This window comes from Streptopelia decaocto (genome assembly GCF_964273445.1).
Source record: "Streptopelia decaocto genome assembly, chromosome: 16".
NCBI lineage: Eukaryota > Metazoa > Chordata > Aves > Columbiformes > Columbidae > Streptopelia > Streptopelia decaocto.
In genome coordinates, this window is record NC_138671.1 from 11761614 (window position 1) to 11784873 (window position 23260).

Below are 23260 nucleotides of genomic sequence, written 5' to 3' on the forward strand. Positions count from 1 at the left end.
GAGGTGCAGCCGCCGCACAAACCGCGCTGGAGACACCCACCAGAGCCCCAAACAACGTTTGCATGAGAGAAAGACGTTGAAATGTTGATTAAAGTTGGATTTCATCAGCAAGACTTTGATTCTATTATTATACTGGCTGCTAACAAAGACACACCCATTAATGCGCTGCATTCTTGCTCGTTAAAGGGTGATTATTCCACTGTTCGCGCCAGGCTGCTCCGCTTGAAGCCCCAGCCAGTGGCTCCAGTATGGGCAGCATCAGAAAAATAAGAAGACATTATGATTTCAAAAATGAGGCAAAACCAGGGAAACAGGGACACGCTGGAACAGGCTGGGAGGGAAGGGACGGGACGGGAGCGAGGGGAACCCTGAGCATTTCGCCTCCGTTTCAATCCAAACAACAGCACTGAAAACAAGGAGTTACTACAGGTTTTATCAATTTAAATGAAATGTTGGAGGGGAGGGGAAAAAAAAAGCACTTCTAAAAAATCACCTAGCAGGTGCCAGTTTTCCCACTGCTTGGCTTTGTTCAAGGAATAACTGGAGGGTTTTTCTGGTCTTAATATACGAGTTAACTTGCAGCTCCAAGGATAAGGGTGGAAAAGGGATGGGAAGAATGCCATTAAAGCCTGTGTCTTCCAGCACTATTGTTCCAAAACTCGGGCTCGGGCGGAGTAGAGGCGCGATCGGAGGCAATGCCGTGTTTCCATATGCCCGGATTGTTCTGCAAACCCAGGCGGGCTCTGGCGCGGAGGGAACGGCAGCAGGGGCAGCGCTTCTCACCGCCCGCACAGGAACGTTCTTCAGTGGGCAAAGGGTGAGAGAGGTCACCCCAGGAATCCGCCCGGGATCCTCCGGCCTTCGCCTCCATCCTCCTCCTCCTCGCACATTCCCCAGCACCGGCTTCAGAGTTAAAGGGACAGGAGCATCATCCAGCAACATCATCTGGGGGCTGCGTTCACACTGAGAACCCAAACCGGGGCAGCTGTCCTGTGTGAGATGGGATTCACTGCCCTGCACGGGCATTTCCATCGCGCTTCCCTGTATTCGTGCAGAAAACGCAACCACAGAATTAAGAGGAGACTCCAAAGGCACACCAGGGTATTCAGCACCATTCGAGCGCAATTATTTTCAGATTAAAACCAGCTTGCGTCAACACTGAAGATCTCAAATAAAAAAGTCGGTCGTGAACTCTGCAGTCATACCTTTAATTCTACCCGTAGCTGGTACAAGAGCAATCGGAGACAAACGTCTCCGACGAGTCAACTTTAACCTCCAGAAGAAGCCACAGATTTACATCAACCAAGCTTTCAAAAAGGTATCACTGCTGGAGAACTAAATAAATCCCTGACATATATTGTCAGTGCTTGAAAAATGTCTCGTTGCCAGTTTAAACTCGGTCGCTTTTGCTGCTATATCATCAATGATCAGAGTAAAAGCTCCTGCCAACAAGAAACAGGTATGCGACCAAGTCAGCTCTCCACTTTCTCTTTATTAAACTACATAAGCCAAATTTCAATAACTTCTGACTACAAATTTCTACACGTCAAATTTCTACAGAGCATGAATTATTCTTGTTAGCATCTTGAGTCTTCTAGTATGGCGAAAATGAACCACGGACACCAGAACCAGACACGCTGCCTCCACAAGTGTCTCATCCCCACCAGCTCGCCAGGGGCTTCATCCCCCACTCACTCATCCCCCCAACACAAGGACATTTTCTGCCATCACCTGCAGCATCCTCCCACAGCCATAGGATCACAGGATCATTTTGGTTGGAAAAGACCCTTAAGATCATCAAGTCCAACCATAACCCACCCCTGGCACTGCCCCGTGTCCTGAGAACCTCATGTCCGTCTGTCCAACCCTCCAGGGCTGGTGACTCCAGCACTGCCCTGGGCAGCCTGTTCCAATGCCCCACAGCCCTTTGGGGAAGAAATTGTTCCCAGATCCAACCTCAGCCTCCCCTGGCGCAACTTGAGGCCGTTTCCTCTGCTCCTGGCGCTTGTTCCTGGGGAGCAGAGCCCGACCCCCCCTGGCTCCAAGCTCCTTTCAGGCAGTTCAGAGATCAGAAGGTCTCCCCTCAGCTCCTGTTCTCAGCTGAACCCCCCAGGTCCCTCAGCCGCTCCCATCACACTTGTGCTCCAGCCCCTCACCAGCTCCGTTCCCTTCTCGCCACTCGCTCCAGCACCTCAAGGCCTTTCTTGGTGTGAGGGGCCCAGAACTGCCCCCAGGATTTGTGGTTTGCCCCCCCCAGGTCCCAGCACAGGGACCATCACTGTCCTAGTCCTGCTGGCCACACCAGTGCTGGTACAGGGAGGGACAATCACCCCCCAGCTCTTCACCCTATAGAGGAAACCTGCATTCACTTGCTCCAGGTGTATAACTCTCCCTGGCTGTCCGGGAAGGGATGTTACCATCTTGTACGTAGCTTGAGGAGCCACCAGCTCTGAACGCCACCCGGCTGAGAGCACATTCCACGGGACTCCACCAGAAGCGCCCTGTGGCAGCACCCCCGCTGTCACCGGGCGGTCAGAGCTGGTAGCTAGTGAGGCTTTTTAAACTTAATTAACACATACCACTTAATTTCATACAGTCCTGCAATTTCCAACCAGAATATTGTGCAAGGCTGGAGTCGAATGGCTTAAGGAAATTAACTGTACCAACACGCAGCACGCACAGCGAGCCAGACCTGCGACATCGGCTGAAGAAGTTTGGAGAGGTTGGGTTTTTCTAACTTTTCAAAGAAGCTGTCCCGGGGGGGACTGCTTCATTGTTTAATGACAGGGCAGGGTTTGTGCTCAAGCCATTTCCTACCACAGGATGTGGATTTCTTCTCCACCATCTTCACATGCCGCGTCTGGTTGCGGAGCTTGTCGTCCGTGTTCTCAACCAGGTTCGTGAGGTCGTCGATGATCTCTGGGGAAAGAGAAACGCGAGCATTAATCTCCGAGCCCCGCGGCATCGCTGCTCAACAAGCACGCGCCTGCTGGAGGCTCCGCAATGGGAACCAGCTGCATCCTCTGTCTTCCAGTATGACAGACCGGGGATCCACACGCACCGAAAATGTCCAAATCCAGGGGAAAACTGCACAAGAGACTGTGACTTGTGATTGATTCAGTGAGCTCCTCCACTGAAAGAGCAGGATCAGTCTAGGTAGCCACAGAAAATGAGATGATGGCAGCCACAAAACATGAGCTAAAGTATGAGAATTAGTGCATATGCTACAGGAAATCTGAAATTTCACTTCCTGGAACGGAGCATCTCAACCTCTGGTCATTACACGGCCGTTAAACACACTCAGAATCACCATCTCCTAAAGGCTTTTGAGCGCATTCTGTGCGGTCCCAAGCGAGCGACTGCAGTGGACACAACTCCCGCCCGGTTCAGTTCGGGCTGCATGGGTGGCAGTGCTGCTTGCAGCACAAATGAAGCTCCGTGAAAACGAAAGTGCGTAAAATTTCTTCTACGTGTATTTTTAATAGAGGGGAAGGAACATTTCAAGCCAGACCACCCCCAACCTCAGGTACTGACGACTTTAATTAGCCAGGGAAATGGGACCAGGTACAAGGCTTATGCCAAGAGGGGTGGTTGGGTTTTTTTAACACTTTAAATTGAAAGCCACATTCAGGCACCAAATTTCCTTCTTGCCGACTGTTACGCTCTAATTTTCTCCAAACACGTGGCCAGCGCCTCTTGCTGGGTGTGCGAACGCGCCGCCCGGCGCTGCGGGTTGTGCGCATGCCGAAGCGGGAGCAGGACAGCAGCCGGAGCCAACGCCGCTGCAGAGCAGCTTGCTCTGGTGACGCCTGCGGCGCTCCCACCCCGGTCTAACGGATGTCGGCAGGGGCTGCGCTCGCACCCGCCCGTGCCCGGCACGGCCCAGCGCGGCATCGCGGTGCTGCCAGCGCCTCCAGGCTTAACACAGCGAGAGCAAAAGCCAGAGCACACAGCGCTCACTTAGCAAGCTATACTAATACTCTGTTCATTTTTACGCATCGGAACCCTGCACGCACGTTGGTCGAGGGTTAAAGAACCAAGTCCAACCAACGGGGCAGGGCCCTTATTAATTAACCTTTATTGTTTTGACTGTATTCCTTCAAACGAGAGATTTCCCAAGTATCTCCACTAGGAAACGGGATGGCACTGAAGAGGGTGCTCCTCGCACTTCTTCCCTGTGACACTGGTGAAAACCTTGCGCTTGCAGGGTGCTGCCAAGATGTGATATCAGTTTTTGCAGCTTCCCAAGGACGCCTGTACAGCTCTGCTGCCCGCGGCTTTTACACCAGCGCTTCTACACCCCTTATCCTCCGCAATGCACCTTCCTGCAGCAACACGTTGTAACAGCGCTTACGTCCCCAAACCTTTCCAAGCACCAGGCACTGCTCTAGACAGAGAGAGAGAACCAGTCTGATCATACATACGGATAACAAAAAACCACAAATATTAAATGATCAAAGTTCTGAAGACACAAAGGATGTTTTCAATGGCATGTGGAGCATGGAGGTTTTACATCCCTGGAGAGCTGGGAGATTCAAGCACCACCCTTCTAACATATGGTACTTAAGTCTGCCCCACAAGCACTCCATCACCTCCAGCCAATCCCATGTGAAATGATACCAGCATCGACAAACTCCTGCACTTAGAAAATACACATCTTTCTTAAAACAGGGACCCCGGTTCACATTCCTCAGCCTAAACCATCCAAGTATTTGCATGAAGGGAGGGCAGAGGGCAATCATCATCTGCTCTGCGTGCGCAGCTGCAGCTTTACCCTATAGATCTAGATCCTACAGATCTAAACCATCCACCCTCCCATGGATAAGCAGCATCTCCCCAATACTGCGCCATTCTAGACATAAACTCGCATATTTGTGTAGCTGTTTATAATACTCAACATTTTCTTCTTCATCCTACACCGAAGCACATTTTCCCAAGCGCCAGCAGGTACTTTATTTGAACTGCAAGGTTTGTTCGGTTCGTAGTTCAGATATTAGTTCTCCTCCCGCTCTCACCCAACGTTCCCATGTCCAACATCTGCAAAGGCAACGACATTTGGGGGAAATTTTATCTGTCCTGCGTGACTCAGCACACAGGAAAAGCAGCAGGACGCTGCTGCAACGCAGACATTCGCATGTTTGCCTCGAGATGCAAATAAAAAGCACCGAAAGTTGCCATCGCTGTGAAGGACGAAGCGATAAGCACGCTTGGGAAATGAGGGCCTTTCCTTCACCAACACTGACCAGACCCTCCTTGAAAAACATCCTGGTGAACAGGCTGTAGCTGAATGAGAGCGACCGGAGCAGGGCAGTGTTCTGTCACCATTCTGCAGCACAAGGCAGCGCGACGGGGATTAGACCCAGAGCCTCCCTCTGCTCTCCCGTCCCTGGCACAAGCTGGTCCGTACAGCTTGGGAGAAGCGTTTCTCCATGTCCACACGAAAACTAGCAATGAATTTGGAAGACAAGCAGAGCTGCTGCCAGAGAAGAATAACCCCAGGGCTAAGAAAGCCCTAAGAGCACCAATGATCCTACAGCAGCTCCCACAGACCAGCTCTTCTGACAGGCGACCCACCTGCAAGTCCCCTCGTGCTGGCAACCACATTCATGCTGAAAGATTTCCTCTCCTCTCCCATTTGCTTGGCTACGCAGCGAGCAGGTTCAAAAGGAAAACAGACCCTTGAGAAAGGCGAAGGCCGGCGGCTCCCGCTGCGAGCGGCAGAAGGGAGGAGCAGGAGCGGGCTGGCGCTGGAGGGGCCCGCTGACCTTCCCGAGGACGCCCCTGTAACCCTGCACTGCCAACCACACTGACACCGCTCACACGAGCCGAGCCGAGGTCCGTCTGCGGTGAAGCAGCATAAAACCTACTGCACACCCTTGTAGGAAAATCTCAGCAAGTTAAACCCTGAAGAAATTTAAACAGCTGAAGTGGCAGAGGTTTGAAGGTTGGAGACAAGCTCGGGCAGGGGCTCCTGTACCAGCACGGGCTTGTGCGTGAAAACTGGTGTCACAAGCCTTGCTGGTCCCCACGCGTGTCCCTTTGCGGGGTGACAGCATCAGCCAGGTCACCGCAGCCGGACGCGCCAGGCGGGAGAGCGGAGCGCGAAGGCAAAGGGTGTGTGGGCATCGCCACCTCTCCTCACCTCATCCCGTGATGATGCAGCAGCGACACAAAAACCTGTCTCTACAAATCTGGATACTGCTCCAGGTGATCAAGGCTATAAAATTCAGGCCGGAGCCCTCAAAAGGGCAGGATTTCTTCAGAAGCCTGGGATATATCACACAGCAAAAATAACAGTGGGCTTTACAGATCTGAGATCAAGACATGTACACATTAAATAGGGACAATGTATTGGAAGGGCATAATTTTGTGGACAGAAGCCAGTCTGCTCCTGCCCTTGCTCCTCCGGCTCCAGGAGCTGCGCTGGAGCGGGCACGGGCAGCAACAGGAATGGGGGTGAACTCCAGACAGGGGCTTTACAAGCAAAATACTCAATGAGGGAACAGTGAAGCAAGCAGAGCCCAGAAAAAATGTAGGTGGATATATTTGGAAATACTTGACTTGTTGCTGTTGTTAAATAACCCACAGCGGCAGGTTTTGATCTCGGGCAATGAGTGCTCTGGAGCAATGCGGAGCAGCCGGGCTGAAGAGGCGGAGCAGCTGGAAACAGCAGCCGCTGTGGCTCCAGCATCGATCCTGGCTCCTGCGCCTGGGGACGGCCCCAGCAACGCCAGGAGCGCTTCCTGCTGCTCGCTTTCTTACAAAAAACAAACACCAAACAAATGTTGGGTTTGTTTGCTATTTTGCATTAGACTTAAAACATATTTTTGCCCACAAAAACAAATACAAAAATAATTGAATCAGGTCTCAACTTGTCACCGCATCAGCTATCGCAGCCAGAAAATTAAGGCTTCTAAGCTGCAGCTGAACCAAAAGCATTGAAAAAAAAAATGCTCGTGAAATTGGTCCATTGGTCACAGCGAGTGGAAGCGCTACAAATGGCACAGGAACCTTTAAGGAATCAAAAATCCATCTTATGCTGAGGGCGGTGAGAGCCTGTCCCAGGTTGGCCAGAGAGGTGGTGGCTGAACCATCCCTGGAGACATCCCAGGCCAGGCTGGACGGGGCTCTGAGCAACCTGAGCTGGTGAAGATGTCCCTGCTCATGGCAGGGGGGGCACTGGGGGAGCTGGGAAGGGCCCTCCGACTCAAACCATCTGTGATTCTGTGATCCGGATTATTCAGAGATGTGAATTAATCAAATGATACATTAAAGGCAGAGAAAAATTATCTTTATAACATCTCTGAAATAAATATTTGCATTATAAGTCAGAGTAACATCACATTTTGCTGCTGCCGCTTTTTGGGGTCCATCCATGTGCTCGTGTGTGTCCAGGACTCTGCTAAAAGTGACTATCAGAACGGAAAAACCTTCCCTGAAATTGCAGTGGAACAACCACCTGGTAGCAGCAGGGGGTAATTATACACATCTTTTAAATCACATCTGCTAATAGCTAGAAAAGTCAAGATTTATGCGAAGGACACCAACAGAAGACAGACGAGAAAAAATTGAGCAGGAGAAATATGTAATCCTAGGAATTCCTCAGAAGAAAAGCTCATTCTTCATATCCTTTTTCCTTTGAAGATTTTACCATTACAATGAAAATCAGAAACATCCTGTTTTAATTCCTAAAAACACCGGTCCGTTCCCTCCAAACCTGGTTCTGCTTCTCTCCAGCCACGGCGCGGATAATTCCAGAGCCCCCCTGGAGACGGGAATCCCACCCGTGGAAGCCGTAAGTCAGCTCTGCGGACGGGCCGTACATCGTACATCACGGGCCGGGCAAGCAAACCCTGCGCTGAGCCCCCGCCAGCTGCCGGGGCTGCGTCCCAACGGCTCCTTTTGCTGTTCTCCCTGTTCCCCCCGAAAGCGCCGCCAGCTCCGGCACGGCCTGCCCGCAGCTCCTCCATCACGGCCCCCAGCTGCCCTTCCCACCTGCCCAGCGCCTCTGCTGACGTTTCCAACCACCCCGCGGGCCCGAAATGGGGCTTCTCTGGCAGCCCCAGCCTCTGTGGCAACTCAGCCATCAAGTCTTTCTACAGCTGGTCCAAAGTTTTCCAAGGGAACGGTTTCTGCTGGAAAACCGTTTGACAGATGATAAAACCAGCACATCCCAGAGCGCTCTGCACGCCCGGCCCTCCCATGCATTACCTCCGTGGTGATGCTCTTTATGCTGAAACACAGCCCCGAGCAGCATGAAGTGAATAACCAGTGTTCAGCTTGCAAATTAAATGCTCAATTTTAGCAACAAAACGAGAAGCCCACACGTTTCCAGAGAGCAAAAGCCCCTTTTCCAGCCCGTTCAGCCAGCACATCTTTCCTCCCTTTCTGCCCCTGGTGCCAATCCCCAGCAACGCTGAGCGGCGGAGCCATCGGCTGCTGGGCCGTGAGATCATTCTACAGACACAAAATTGATATTGCATCTTCCTCTGCAGGGACTAAACAGCAGCAACGACGCCAGAGTTACGGCACATCCATCAGCACTGCACGTTTAACCAAAAAAAGCATAACTTAGGAGATGAGAAGTCACAACACAGCACAGCCCTCAGACGGGGAAGAAATCATCCTCCCCAGCGGCTCCGGCTGCTGCTGCTCCCTCCACCAACCAAGCACCGAAGCCGGCAGTATCCCTGCAGCTTCTCCCGTTAGGGACCTCGGGAGAAAGGAACGCACGAAGCGGGAGCGGAGGCGGGCGGTGGCGGAGCGGGAGGGACGGGACCTTGCGGGAACGCTATGGTTTATTTTGCAAGAAACCGTGGGGGTTTTTTCCTACTCTTCCTCCACTCAAGAGCAGGAAAACGATCTGGTTGCCTTCCTGTCCGACGGGTCTCCCTGTTCCCTGCCCTACGCAGGTGCACCAGCCTTCTCAAAGCATGGAATCTTTTATTTAACCATTCTCCTTAACCCGCAGAGCCCCTATGAAGGGTGAACGTCTCTCCCCATGATGTAGAACAGGTCAGAGCTCTGCTTTTATACATGACTCTACACTAATTGATTCTTTTGTTTTATTTAAAACACATAAAAAGCCCCATTTGGTTTTGGCAATTGCACCTTTGAGTCACGCTCATTTTTGTCTGTGGAGCAAGAAACCCAAAAGTCTAGTGAAAATGGCCACATGAAATACAGCACAGGCAGAGAGAAACAAACCTGGGGTTTAGCTGTAATTCAGCAGAATGGTGTTGCTGACCAGACATTTCCTTGGAGATGTTTGGATTTTCCACGGATTTAAATTTACAGATCACTCAATAGTATTTATCATCTCCATGTTATACCCCTCTGTGAGTCATGGACGACTGGAGTCGGCCTTAAGAAAAACATATAGAGAACTAAAATCCATAACATTTTATGCTATGTAAAAGTACAATAAGGCTGGAATTCAGTGGAGAAGCCAGCAGGCTTTCCCTCCCTCCTTCAGGTCTCTGGTGCCTCAGGAGAAGAACTAGATACCAAAGAAATGAATCATATATTGAATGCCAACCTCTATACGTCCAAACCCCATAATTACATTTTAACAAGAAAGCAGGCATTGTTCAAAATGCCAGTGGTATGAAATGAAGATTGCAACTAATGTAAGTACATCAGAAACCTAAAGAACCTCAGCGTGATGTGCCAGCTGCAATGTCAAGGCAGAGTGAAAAGAGAAAAACACAGTAAAAGCCACAAAGCCAAGAATCACAACTTGTCTCGGTCGCCGCTGGTGTGCAGCTCCCCACGCCTCCTCCTTGCTGCTCAACCCACGGTGACACCCCAAATCCCACTGGTGTTCACGCTGCTCCAAGCTCGGGACACCGGGACGCCAACGCTTTCTGCTGTGATGAGTTCTGCACGTCAAAGACCACGATTTCCCCAACCCGACCTTCCCAAATTTAACTGGTGATATTGAATCTCTTTGTTGGCAGAACTTCATGTAAGTATTTAAATAAATAAATAAAATGCTAACTTCTCCAAGGAAGCAAACCAACTTGCTCCTCTGTGTTTCAGCCAGCTCACTCTTTAACTCTTCTGATTTATGGGAGCTCGCTGGTCCTTGGAGCCAGTCAGGTTCAGAAGCCCCTCTCTGGCCTCCTGCTGGGAACGTGCTTTACGATGTGCCGCGTGTCCGGAGCGGCCCCAGGAGCCCAGCGGGATCTCCCCTCCCGCTGCTGCGGTCCCGGCAGCACAGAGGTGCCGCTCACTCTTCCCTGCTCCAGGTGACGGAGATGAACAGGAGGGAGCTGGGCTGTGGGATGGCCAGGCCAAGCAGGACGGCTCTTCTGCCCCCGTGCGGATGTGACCAGCTCCAGCCGCCCCTCTGTGCTCAGGTTATCACAGCCTGAGGCACCCGATGCATCAGCTGTGGCAGCAGAACCTTCTCCTTCACCCAACGCAGCCCACGGGCTCCAGGCCAGGCCAGCTCTCTGCCCCGAGAGATCCTCGCAGAAGGTCTCCTTCAGGATCAGGATTACTCCTGGTTCCCCGAGTTCCAACAACAGTGAAAAACACACAGACTGGAAAGAACAAAGTGCTCCGGAGTGCTGTGCCCTCCGCCTGGCCTTGGGGAGGGAAGAGCAGCCCAAGCGCCCGGCTCAGACGGCCAAGGACCAGCCCGCGCCTCCACCGTAACCTTTTCCCGCCGCATCACCAAACCTTCAGCATCTTCAAGGCTGACACTTGCTGGAACAAGAGGGAGTTATTTGTTCTGCTCCAGAAAACCTCGCCACCTGCTCCAAGGACTAAGAGGACACGTCCAGGATCGCTGCTTCCACCACACACCTTTCACATCGCAGCTGAGCGGCCTCACTCATCCATCCCCAAATACGTAAGAATATATCTGGGTCAAACTTGGATACTCTCGAGCAACACGGAACACTTCATCCTCTCAATAGCAGGTCCAGAGGCAGCCAACAGGCGTTTGAAATACATGGTAGTGACAGAGAACCATCCCAGGCTGTACTGGGTTTGCATGGCGAGGTTCTGATAGTGGGGTGGCTACAGTGGTGGGTTCTGAGAGAAGTTGCTAGAAGCTTCACCCATATCTGACAGAGCCAATGTCAGTGGGCTCCAAGAGGGACCCACCGCTGGCCAAGGCCAAGCCCATCAGCAATGGTGGCAGCACCTCTGGGATAACGTAGTTAAGAAGAGGGAAAAAACGGCACAACTGCAGCCAAAGAGGAGTGAGGATGTGAGAGAAACAGCCCTGCAGACACAAAGGCCAGTGAAGAAGGGGAGGAGGTGCTCCAGGCACCAGAGCAGAGGTTCCTCAGCAGCCTGTGGTATAGATCATGGTGAGGCCAGCTGTCCCCTGCTGCCATGGAGGTCCACAGGGGAGCGGAGACCCACCTGCAGCCCATGGAGGTCCACGGGGGAGCAGAGACCCACCTGCAGCCCATGGAGGTCCACGGGGGAGCAGAGATCCACCTGCAGCCCATGGAGGTCCACGGGGGAGCAGAGATCCACCTGCAGCCCGTGGAGGTCCACGGGGGAGCGGAGATCCACCTGCAGCCCATGGAGGTCCACGGGGGAGCGGAGATCCACCTGCAGCCCGTGGAGGTCCATGGGGGAGCGGAGATCCACCTGCAGCCCATGGAGGTCCATGGGGGTGCAGAGATCCACCTGCAGCCCGTGGAGGTCCACGGGGGAGCGGAGATCCACCTGCAGCCCATGGAGGTCCACGGGGGAGCGGAGACCCACCTGCAGCCCATGGAGGTCCACGGGGGAGCGGAGACCCACCTGCAGCCCGTGGAGGTCCATGGGGGAGCGGAGATCCACCTGCAGCCCGTGGAAGGGACCCAGGCTGGAGCAGTTCATGAAGAACTGCATCCCTTGGGAAGGACTGATGTTGGAGAAGTTCACGGAGAACTGTCTCCTGTAGAAGGGACCTGGAGCAGGGAGGAGTGTGAGGAGTCGTCCCCCAAGGAGGAAGGAGCAGCAGAGACAATGTGTGATGAACCACAACCCCCATTCCCCGTCCCCCTGTATTGCTGGCAGGGAGGAGGGAGAGAAACTGGGAGTGAAGCTGAGCCTGGGAAGAAGGGAGGGATGGGGGGAAGCTGTCTCAAGATTTGGTTGTTTCTTGTTTTGTTTTTCTCATTATCCTACTCTGATTTGATTGGTAATAAATTAAACTAGTTTCCCCAAGTCAAGCCTGCTTTGCCTGTGACATTAATTGCTGAGGAGATGATCTCAATGTGAGGAGATGATCGCGACCTCCGAGCCTTTCGCTATGTTTTCTGCCCCGTTTCTGTCCGGCTGCGGAGGGAGCGATGGAGCAGCGCTGGTGTCCAGCCCAGCACCAGCGCACCGGATCATCCACAGCGACGGAGGAGAAAACAAACAGCGGTATCCATTCCAGCAAACACAGTTATTAGCTGGAGCTGTTATTTTAAAAGCACACACTGAGAAGTCTTCCCTTTTTCCAGCTGCTTATTTTGTTTTATTCAAACAAAATCCATGGACATTAATTCGAGCTGTACTTAATTGAATAATTTCTCTAGGGAATAGTTTGGGGAGAGGTTTAAAGCAGCCTGTTTCCAAGAGCCATTACTAATTGGCATATACCCCAGCAGCAGTGTGCCAACCAAAATAGTACATTTTAATGTTACTGGAACTACTCTCAGGCCAGATGTGTTGAGAACTCGCAGTGATATAAGGCAGGCAATAACCATATTCACATGATATAGTATTTTGAGTATCCTTCTCCAGTTATCTGGGAGGAGATAATCGTCTCCTTCACTAGAATACTGGAGAGTGAAAGCAGGTCATCTGTTCCTCCCAACAAGTGACCTTTCCTTTTATTTCCCATGTCCAAAGCAGACCAGCACAGTACCTAGTTATCAAATGGATATTAATATTTAACAAATCAACAAACCCTCTTGTAAGAATGAGAAGAGGTGACTCGGACAGGGCCCCGACCGCAGCGCTGCCTCCCGGGCAGCTCTGACCGCCGCTCAAACCCCAGTGCTCCAGCAACACAAACCCAGAGGATTTTTAGGCCAGACTATCGAAACTTCCACCAAAGTCTTCAAGCTATAGGGACAATGCCATTAAACTACTTTCTACAGACTTGAGAGGAAGCAAGGAAATACTGCCAGTGATAGAATAACAATAAATTCCCCATCTCTAGGGCAGGCCGGGGCACTGGGAGACTGGAAACCCACCTATATTTGTGTAACAAACCCCCGCTGATCAAACCACTCTTCCTGTTCTGTTTGTCTTCTGTAAACTCGTAACACAAAAAGAAAGGACAAAAGCTAATTCAGGCTCCATATGTGTTTGGTTTCCTTTTATCCGAGCGTCCAAGCAGGATTTACACAACACTGCCGTCAGAAATTCTTCATAATATCCACCCTACTTTCTTTCGGTAGCTCTAATTTTTCCCAAGTTTGTACACCACTGCAATACCTTTCCATAGATAGCAACGTCTTTAATTACAAACACACATCAGTTGCTGTAATTATACTAAGGTAGAAGGTATAGCGATTCCACATAAAACACCACTTGGCTAGTAAACATCGGTTTTTAGACGAAGTTTCGGGTCCATTTCTCAAAAAACCACAAACAAACAAAAAGCCCAAACACCAACAACCCCCAACACCTTACGTTATGCTCCGTGCAGCTCTTGTCACTTTAAGATCTACTTGACAATTACTACTTCTACACTTAAACTGTGCACCCGTGGCAGTAACATCATGTAGCCCCTGTGGGTACCAAAAACCAGGCCTTATACTCACTGAAAAAACAGAAAATGAAATACTGAGACAGAGCATCTTGCCTACCTGGGTCCCGGGCACCTCAGCCCAAACACGCACCTTCCTTCTACGGGATGAAAATAAATTCGCATCCCTTATCACAGCCCGGCTGGAGAGAATAACGTAACTGTAGTTCATGCATCTGTGGGAGGATGCAAAAAGCCAGCACGTTGCTTACTAAGGGTTTACTCACAAGAGGTGCTTCCCATAAACCCCCCCGGCTCGCACGCCACCCGTCAGCCCCACCAGACATCAGGGCTGGGACGTCCCTGCGACCAAGCAGGACCAGAATGGGACTGGGAATGTCCCTGTGATGGAGCGGGGTTGGGACAGCGCTGGAACGTCCCTAGGATGGGGCTGGAAACGTCCCTGTGGTGGAGCGGGGCTGGGATGGGGCTCGGATGTCCCTGGGACATCCCTGGGATAGAGCAGGACCAGGACAGGACTGGGAATGTCCCCATGATGGAGAGGGGCCAGAACAGGGCTGGAACATCCCTGTGATGGAGCGGGGCTGGGATGTCCCTGTGACCAAGTGGGACCAGGATGGGACTGGGAATGTCCCTGTGACCAACCGGTACCAGGACAGGGCTGGAACATCCCTGGGATGGAACAAGGCTGGGATGGGACTGGGAACGTCCCTGTGACGGAGCAGGGTTGGGACAAGGCTGGGAACGTCCCTGGGATGGCGCTGGGAACGTCCCTGTGATGGAGCAGGGCTGGGATGGGGCTGGAACAGGGCTGGGATGTCCCTGTGACCAAGCGGGACCACGACAAGGCTGGAACATCCCTGGGATGGAGCGAGGCTGGGACGGGACTGGGAACGTCCCTGTGACAGAGCGGGGTTGGGACGGGGCTGGGAACGTCCCTGTGATGGAGCGGGGTTGAGACAGGGCTGGGAATGTCCCTGTGATGGAGCGGGGTTGGGACGGGGCTGGGAACGTCCCTGTGATGGAAACGGGGTTGGGACGGGGCTGGGAACGTCCCTGTGACGGAGCGGGGCTGGGATGGGGCTGGGAACGTCCCTGTGACGGAGCGGGGCTGGGATGGGGCTGGGAACGTCCCTGTGACGGAGCGGGGTTGGGACAGGGTTGGGACGGGGCTGGGAACGTCCCTGTGGCGGAGCAGGGCTGGGATGGCCACGGCTTCCCGCTGCTGGATAACCCTGCGAGACCTCCCTCCCGGACAAAGGCCCCGGCACTTGGAGTCCCGGCACAAGTTTCCCAAGCACCTTTGAAAGAAAAAACAAAACCAGCTCATTTCTCAAAACCTGCCCAGGACACAGCCCCAGCTCCGAGGCGACTGAGAGCGACGGTTATAAATGGGTAATGTCATTTTGTCCCCGGGAGAAAAATCACCAAATTGTTCGGCTTTGCTGGGAGCGAGGCTGAGCAGAATCGGCCCGTTCCGCTGCGAGCGCCTTCAAAGAAAGAAATGCCGACATTCCTGAGATGTCTTGCAGGCTGCGCGGGATGTATAAGCTCATTCCTACTCAAATTAAAGAAAATGCAATCCAAAAAAGCAGGATTGAACTATTCCCGAAGTGTTAACTGTAACACTATTTCCAACCCGCTGGAACATCCCACATTTTTCACATTAAGAAGTTTAAAAGTTAGTGAAACACTTCATTGCTGCCACGGTCCTTCCAACTGAGAATTATTCAACAACTGGAGATTAAGTGCTCTGGGTTTCGAAGCAGATTAAGAAAGACTGGAAAAAATGACCAGCAGTGCTCTTGCATAGCTGGAGCCCAAAAATATATTACATGGACTGCAGTGTGAGGAGCAAAAAGGGAATATAGCTCAACGTGCTGATGTGATGCTGACTTCAGTGATTCAAGCTTTAGCGGTTTGCTCCTTTCCTTCTAGGTTTCACTCACATTATGAAGGGGCAGAGCCACTCAGGTGGGACAGACACACGGACTGGTGGCCTGTCCTGCTCCGGAGGGTTTCTCAGGGGGACCGACACCGCTCAGAGCTCATCCCCTGCCAATAACCTCATCCTGCAAGGGAAGATCGTTTTGTTGGCATCCTTCTCCCGGACAGGCCAACCTGATCCTGTCTTCAGTCTCCAAATAAGCTCCATGAGCTCCTCCTCACCAACAACCTCTGCAGAACCCCAAGGTGTCCTGGGGACAGCAGGATGACCATGAGCCAGCACTGGGCCCTTGTGGCCAGGAAGCCAATGGGACCTGGGGTGGGTTAGAAGGGGGTGGTCAGTAGGTCAGAGAGGTTCTCCTGCCCCTCTGCTCTGCCCTGGGGAGACCACACCTGGAATCTTGTGTCCAGTTGTGGCCCCTCAGCTCCAGCAGGACAGGGAACTGCTGGAGAGAGTCCAGCGCAGCCACCAAGATGCTGCAGGGAGTGGAGCATCTCCCGTGTGAGGAAAGGCTGAGGGAGCTGGGGCTCTGGAGCTGGAGAAGAGGGGACTGAGGGGGGACTCATTCATGGGGATCAATATGGAAAGGGGGAGTGTCAGGAGGATGGAGCCAGGCTCTTCTCGGTGACAACCAGTGACAGGACAAGGGGCAATGGGTGCAAACTGGAACACAGGAGGTTCCACTTAAACCTGAGAAGAAACTTCTCCATGGTGAGGGTGGCAGAGCCTGGCCCAGGCTGCCCAGGGGGGTTGTGGAGTCTCCTTCTCTGCAGACATTCCAACCCGCCTGGACACCTTCCTGTGTAACCTCATCTGGGTGTTCCTGCTCCATGGGGGGATTGCACTGGATGAGCTTTCCAGGGCCCTTCCAACCCCTCACATTCTGGGATTCTGTGATGCTGTCATGCAGCAGCAGATGAAAAAATTTAATTTAAAGAAAATTTCACTGTGTCAAGCCCTGGCCCCTAAATACATGAAGGCTTCTCTTCACCTCAGATGGGGCTAGGAGCTCACACAATCTTCTGAACGATCTTAATGTACAGCCCTAAGGAAGATGCCCACAGTGCATGTGGACACAGCAGGAGGGCTCGTCAAGCCCCTGCACACCCAGGGGCTGGCAGGAACTCCAGGAAAGTTCATCAAAACGACACTCGAAACAACCAGCCACCTCTGCCAACGAGCTCACTCCTACCAGGTATGGCCAGTCTTCTGGGCTCTACACATCTGCTGTTAAACCTCTTCTAAAATAATTCAGTCTCACCTGAGCATTAAGATACTTGTTTAATTCTGCTTCAGGTATTTAGAGATGAGGAAAACGCAGAACCGTGAGAATCAGGGAGTTGTCAAGCCTGCAAAACACAACTGCCATTTCAATAAACATTCAGGTTGGTAACAAGCCAACAGAGCATCACAGTGTTCACCACAAGAGCATCACGCTGTGGACAGCTGCATGGCATTATCCTCTTGGATCACATACAGGGAGGAAAGCCACTTTAGAATTGGTCTATCAATCATGGGAGGAGCCAGAAAACTTGCAAGTGCTTCATGGCTCCAGTATTGAAAGCAGCTGATAAAGCTGAGGTCAACACAGGCACCTGGGACTAATCTCCAGCTGACATACTTCATCAGGCTCTACTGGAATCAATGGTAAATTGACTAAATTAGCAAAAGGAATACATCATCTAGCAGCATGCTCGGTGCTGAGCAGTCCCAGCAAGCAGGACTGCGCTGAAGCCATTCCTCCCATACTGCTGGAATTATTTGCATCCTACCTGCCCAGAAGTTTGAAACAGACCAAGAGCAGAGAAAAAAGTCTCTCGAGCTGATGGCTCAAAAATGCTCCATTCCAGGTCTGCAGTCATGGAAAAAGTTCCGATTACTCAGAGAAGTGGTTAAAACAACAGCCGGGGTGGAAAGAAGGACTTCCACAGATAAGACGACCTCAAGTCTACGAATCCTGGTCAGCCTGAGCTAATGATTTTCTTTCTTCCCATTTCCTTCCACCCAAACTTGTGCCAACTTTCCACATGCCCTCCCAAGGCTTTTCTGCAGATGTGGCTGAACGCGACTGTTTAGCGTGGCTCCGTGCCCGCGGATTTCTGCAGAGCAAGGAAAGGCTGTTACACAGAGGGAGCCCTTACACAGCTGCTCCGCTCCTCTATGATTTTCTCCTTTCTACAGCTCATTTGTTGGAAGGACCAAAAGTGATTAATTGGCACAAGCTGCACAAAGCTGAGGGTTTAGTGCCACTAAGCAACGTGTCTGTAGGACACTTGAGGAGACTGTGGCTAAATACGGGTTTGATCTCGACGCACAAGTTCTGAATTTCAGCGTGACGAACTCCAGCGCAGGAAGGAAACCTTAAGCCTCCACTTTATCAAGCTACACAAATACAGGGTTTATCAAACTGAAGAGATTACTGGTGCTCATTGTGCTTCTGCTGCAACTGTTGGCAGAAGCTGGATGGCTCTCGGATGGGAACGGGGCAGCGAGAGCCCGTACAGCACACAAGTTCTTCTCCAGCCAATCACCTCTGTTGCAAAAATAAAGAAAGAATGTGAATACAGACAGGGCAAAAAATTACCTCAAGCTCTGTGTGTGCTTTCTCAAAATCATTATTTCTAATGACCCAACTTACAACATCCCACTTAAAAGAAAAATGCGCTGATACTACAAAAGGTACTTCTAGCCTGGGGATTTTATTTTTCCTAAATTTTCACTAGGAAAGCCGTAAGCCATTTTTGTCATTTGTTACACCCAGTTCTGAGCGTACTGATACTAATCTGTTGTTCCACATCACGGTAAAAAGGCAGAGATCTTTCTGACAAGTAACAAGTGAATATATTACACCTGCAAATTCACTGCTCTTCAGAAGCTTCCGATGTTTGATCAGACACCAAAAGGCCACAAACCTTTTAGTTGACAAGCCCAGTTTTAACAAAGCACAATGCAAAGCTCTGCCATCTCCATCCCGCTATGTATCTCAAGGCGAATGAGAAAGATCTGCCCTTTTTCACTTGGGAAGGGTTCAGCTTCAGGACATGTGGTCGGCCAGGCTCCAGTGTCTGCTCCTTCACACGGGCTGGGAGAAAGTTACAGATGTTTTCATCTTTTCTTTGAAAGGACAATGAACTCTCGCTGCCTCATTCCCAACCCCAATAATTCTGCAACCCAAACGGATATTAATTGATAGATGCATTGTACGAATCTTCATGAGCACAAAGGATCAGATTCAACGGCCTGGCCAAGACCATTATGTTTCTCTCTTAAGAAAAACCAAACCAAATCCGCTTTGGACACTCAACAGGGCTGTTAAAGCCTGTCCCAATTCAGTCGTGCTTTAGAGAACCCCCGTTCCCCGGGCAGAGCTTCCCCTGCACTGGGGACAACGGTGACCACAGGCCCACTTGGGCACCCCAACCCCTGCAAACACTGATAATCCTGTTCATAGGCCCTTTCATGAAACTGGGGCAGAAATCAGAAAGCATAAGCTACGATCTTTACCAATGAATATCAGGGAAAAGCCGTCATTCCCAAGCGAGCACCCACAGCCGTCCCCCCGTCGCCACACGTTTTAGCAGAAGGAACAACCCCGCCGTTCTTTAACTTGCACTGATTGCATGGAGATGCATCATTTGACCATTTGACATGTTTTAAAACCTTACGAACTATTTGATATGAGCACTATCAGGTGCGCCAAACACAAACGGTACCTGCAGCCCGGCCAAGGACGAGAGACTTTGGAGTCTCTGGATTCTGAGGTTTCACATCACTAGCATTTCAAGATTTCAGAAGTTCTGGGCCTCGATCTTAAATTATTTTTTCAAACCCTCTTAAAACACATTTAATCCTTTGTTTTCTTTCTGAGGAGAAAGGTTTCAAATCTGGACTGTCAACCTGCATTCCAGAGCATTAGCCTGGCAAAGCAAAGCCGCTGAGCTCTAAATCTCCAAGAAGAGGACTTGTCAGGGAAATCGCAACTCGGCTTTAACTACGAGCCCAGCTCAGCACAAAAGCCAACAGAACAAGAGCAAACAACCCAGGCAGCTCCGGGACAGCTCTGAAAATGAATCCTGCTCCTGACAGAGCAAGCTAAGCTCGCCCATCCAAGCCCGGCTTGTAGCAGCATCTCTGCACCCGGCTTTAATGTGCAACAGTCGTGTCAGAGCGCACTGCAACAACCGCCCAGCTGAAGTCTGCGCATCGTTTTCCACAACCAGCACCCCGATGTGATGATCTGCAGTTTGCAATGTGCTTTGGAGGGTTGAATGCTCGGTCCCCGCGAGCCGCAAGAGCCCAGGTCCCCGTTGCGACCCAAGCGGCTCCGCTGGCCACGAACACCCGCACTGAGACTCAAAGGCAACAAGATAAGCTCCAAAGAATTAAATTCTTCCAGCCAGACTTCAACGGAAACCCAAACGCCGGCAGCGCAAAGTGGAACCCGTGGCAGGAGGGTGTAGAGTGGTAAAACTGATAAAAATAGAAAAAGCACAATCTCCTTGGCGCCCCAGGATAATGGCAGGTTACCCGAGTGGCTCAGCGAACGTAATAAAAAAGTGTGAATGTAACATTTTTTGATCATTGCACCATCTATTTATTCAGATTTTTAGATTTATAAGTTAGCTGCTTAAAAGAATTCCATTTTTGCAGTTTTGGAAAAAAACAACTTGAGGCTCAATTCCGCTCTCGAGCAGCTCGGAAAGGTCGGGCTGATCCGCAGAAGACACCTCGGCAACAGGGGCTGGTCGGACAGCTCTTCTGTCAGCACTCCTTTCACCCAACACTCCACCGTCTAACTCAATTACTTCTTATACTTTCTACTAAAGTCCTTTATTAAATCTCCCTTCCTACCACGCGTACAATGCAGAGCTTTGTGTGGCAGGCTCTTAATGTCATTCTTTCAGCTCCAGTTCCCTGCCTGTGTCTCTGCTGCTCTAAGCCACCCCAAGTGTGAGTTCATCTCCTCACCTTCGCTGCCCAACACCACGGCCAAGTCCTCTCACTTCTTCCAAAAAACTGGACAAACGCTTGTCACGATCAACTCAGACCAGTTCTGTTGAACCAAACAGCGTTACCACAACGCTCTGCCGCCGCGTGAAGTCTGCCAAAAATATCCACAACCGTAACCGTAAGGTAGCCGGTTTACTAATACATCCAGTTACTAGAACCACATCGAGTCTTTCCTGTCTGGTTCCTAAATGAGCAAGAAAATACACTGAAGTTTTGCTCTAAACTAAGACCAGTACTATGATACCAGTACTACGATACCTGTACCTTGATACCTGATGGAAAAACATCGTGTAGGGGCACACTGTTATCTACCCACATCGAACCAGAGATGGTTTGGGTTGAAGGGCCCTTCCCAGCTCCCCAGTGCCCCCCTGCCATGACAGGGACATCTTCACCAGCTCAGGTTGCTCAGAGCCCCGTCCAGCCTGGCCTGGGATGTCTCCAGGGATGGTTCAGCCACCACCTCTCTGGCCAACCTGGGCCAGGCTCTCACCACCCTCAGGGAAACAATTCCTCATGTCCAGCCTGAATCTCCCTCCTTTAGTTTAAAACCATCACCCCTTGTCCTATCCCAACAGGTCCTGCTCAAAAGCCTGTCCCCATCTTTCTTACTGGTGTGGAAAAGCCGCAATAAGGTCTCCCTGAGCTGAACACCCCCACGTTACTTCTATCAGCATCCAGGGCCACCAGAACAGATGCCTGTACTGCCACTGTGATACAACCTCCCAACTTGTCCTGCTCTGTTCCCCATCTCGCACCCCATCTCCCGTGCCCTGACGCAGTGGGCTCCTCTGCCCCTTCCCGTGTGTCTGACGGCTCCGGCGGGCAGGGCGGAGCGGCGGGGGGAGGCGATGCTGCGCGGCCACGCTGCGGCGGCCCCGGCCGGGAGGTGCCGCGGGATCACCCGGGGTCTCCTCTCCGCAGACCTTTCAACAAAAGACACTATTATAAGATTAAAACCTAGTTGAAGTAATTGTGTATGGAAATTCCTTTTATTAGGGCTGTGGATAGAGTCTTATCAGGTTTCACGGCTCAGAGAGCAGGCTCTGGCAGGCAGGCATGTTCGTTAATAGCTATTCCAGCTGTGGCTGACTATTTCTGCTCACCTGGTTTTTGTCACGGTGAAACAAGACACATCGCCATGTTCTACAACAGATATTTTCGCTAGAGTAACACATTGCTCCTTCGTCACTTAATATCAAGTGCTCAGCATAATTAAATTGGTTAACACAACACCTCTGCCATCCAGCGCGCACAGACACCCCATTCAGGACACCGCAGAGCTGCAGCTTATTCCTGGCATGGGTCTAAATGGAAAAAAAGAGCTGGAACAGCCACTAGAAGAGAGTCTGCTCTGGTCTGCAGTCCAGAAGCAGGTACTCAACTTCATCAAGTCAACACTTGAAACGGGGCAGGGGGAGATGTTACAACAGGCAAAGAACAATAAACAACAGACAAGAATTTGACCAAAGAGTGTAAACGTCATCGTGGGGTTATGCTCCTACATCCTCTATAGAGAACTGCACTCCTGCAACCCAGACCAATGACAGAGCCCAGGGAACGGCAGAAGATGTGCCAGGGAGGGTCAGTGGGACATGAGGAAAAGGTTCTTCACCCAGAGGGGCTGGACACTGAACAGGCTCCCCAGGGAGGTGTCACGGCCCCAACCTGACAGTGTTCAAGGAGAGACTGGACAACGTGCTCAGACACACGGGGTGACCTGTGGGGTGTCCTGTGCAGGGACAGGAGCTGGACTCCATGATCCTGTGGGTCCTTCCAGCTCAGGACACTCTGTGGTTCTAATCAATGCAGCTCCAAGGAAGCCACCCAGGTCAGGAGCCCCAGGACACGTGTACCAGCAATGATCACCGTCGTGGGGGTATTCAGTGCCCCGTTTAAAAACTTGTGATCGCCAAGGTCTAACACTTACTGTACCACCAGGTACCCCCTGGTAGGTACATATACCATGGCACAAGACAGAGCAAAGGGACAAAAAACAGTGATAGAAACACGGAGAAAAAAAACAGAGCAGAAAGGCTGAGGAAAGCAAATACACTGGTAGAAAGGAAAGGGATGGTCTGGCAAGCTGGCACGTTCCCTGACCTCAAATTTGATCATGCAGATTGGTTCAGACATTCTGATTTTCTACCTCAAGCTGTGATCAGCAGGCATCAGTTCCTTCTCAAGGAGGCTTAAACAGAGCACTGCAAACCCACCTGTCAAAGCCGGACAGCTTCTCCTACCAGCATCCGAACACACACAACACGTTCCTCCTAGGGAATACCAACATGTTTTGAAGTCCTGGCTGAACAAAGCCTTCAGCTTCCCTCTCTTCTACCATTTCCTTCTGCTTTCACTGGTATTGTTTCCCAACTCTGAATGTCCTGGAGATGCTGCTTTTGAGAGAAGACACACAGCAAACCTGCGCTCGCTGTCGGGGCACGATGAGCAGCACAAACACCGCCGAGAGCACGGCCCGAGCCACACAGACCCGCTGCTTTCCTCAGGGTGCCCCACAGGTTCCTCACACCTTATTCTTACAGGTCTAGAGCTGCAGGCGGTTCAATAATTAGCAAAATATCATACAC

At 51.5% G+C, this 23260-nt stretch overlaps 1 protein-coding gene across 1 annotated transcript in view; it reads right to left on the minus strand.

Moving 5' to 3' along the window:
- Positions 1-23260, minus strand: part of STX8 (syntaxin 8) — a 107161-nt gene that overhangs the window by 36670 nt on the left and 47231 nt on the right. The window contains exon 7 of the mRNA XM_082067265.1: positions 2818-2919. Coding sequence (XP_081923391.1) covers positions 2818-2919 — 102 coding nt within the window. The remainder of the gene's footprint in view (positions 1-2817; positions 2920-23260) is intronic.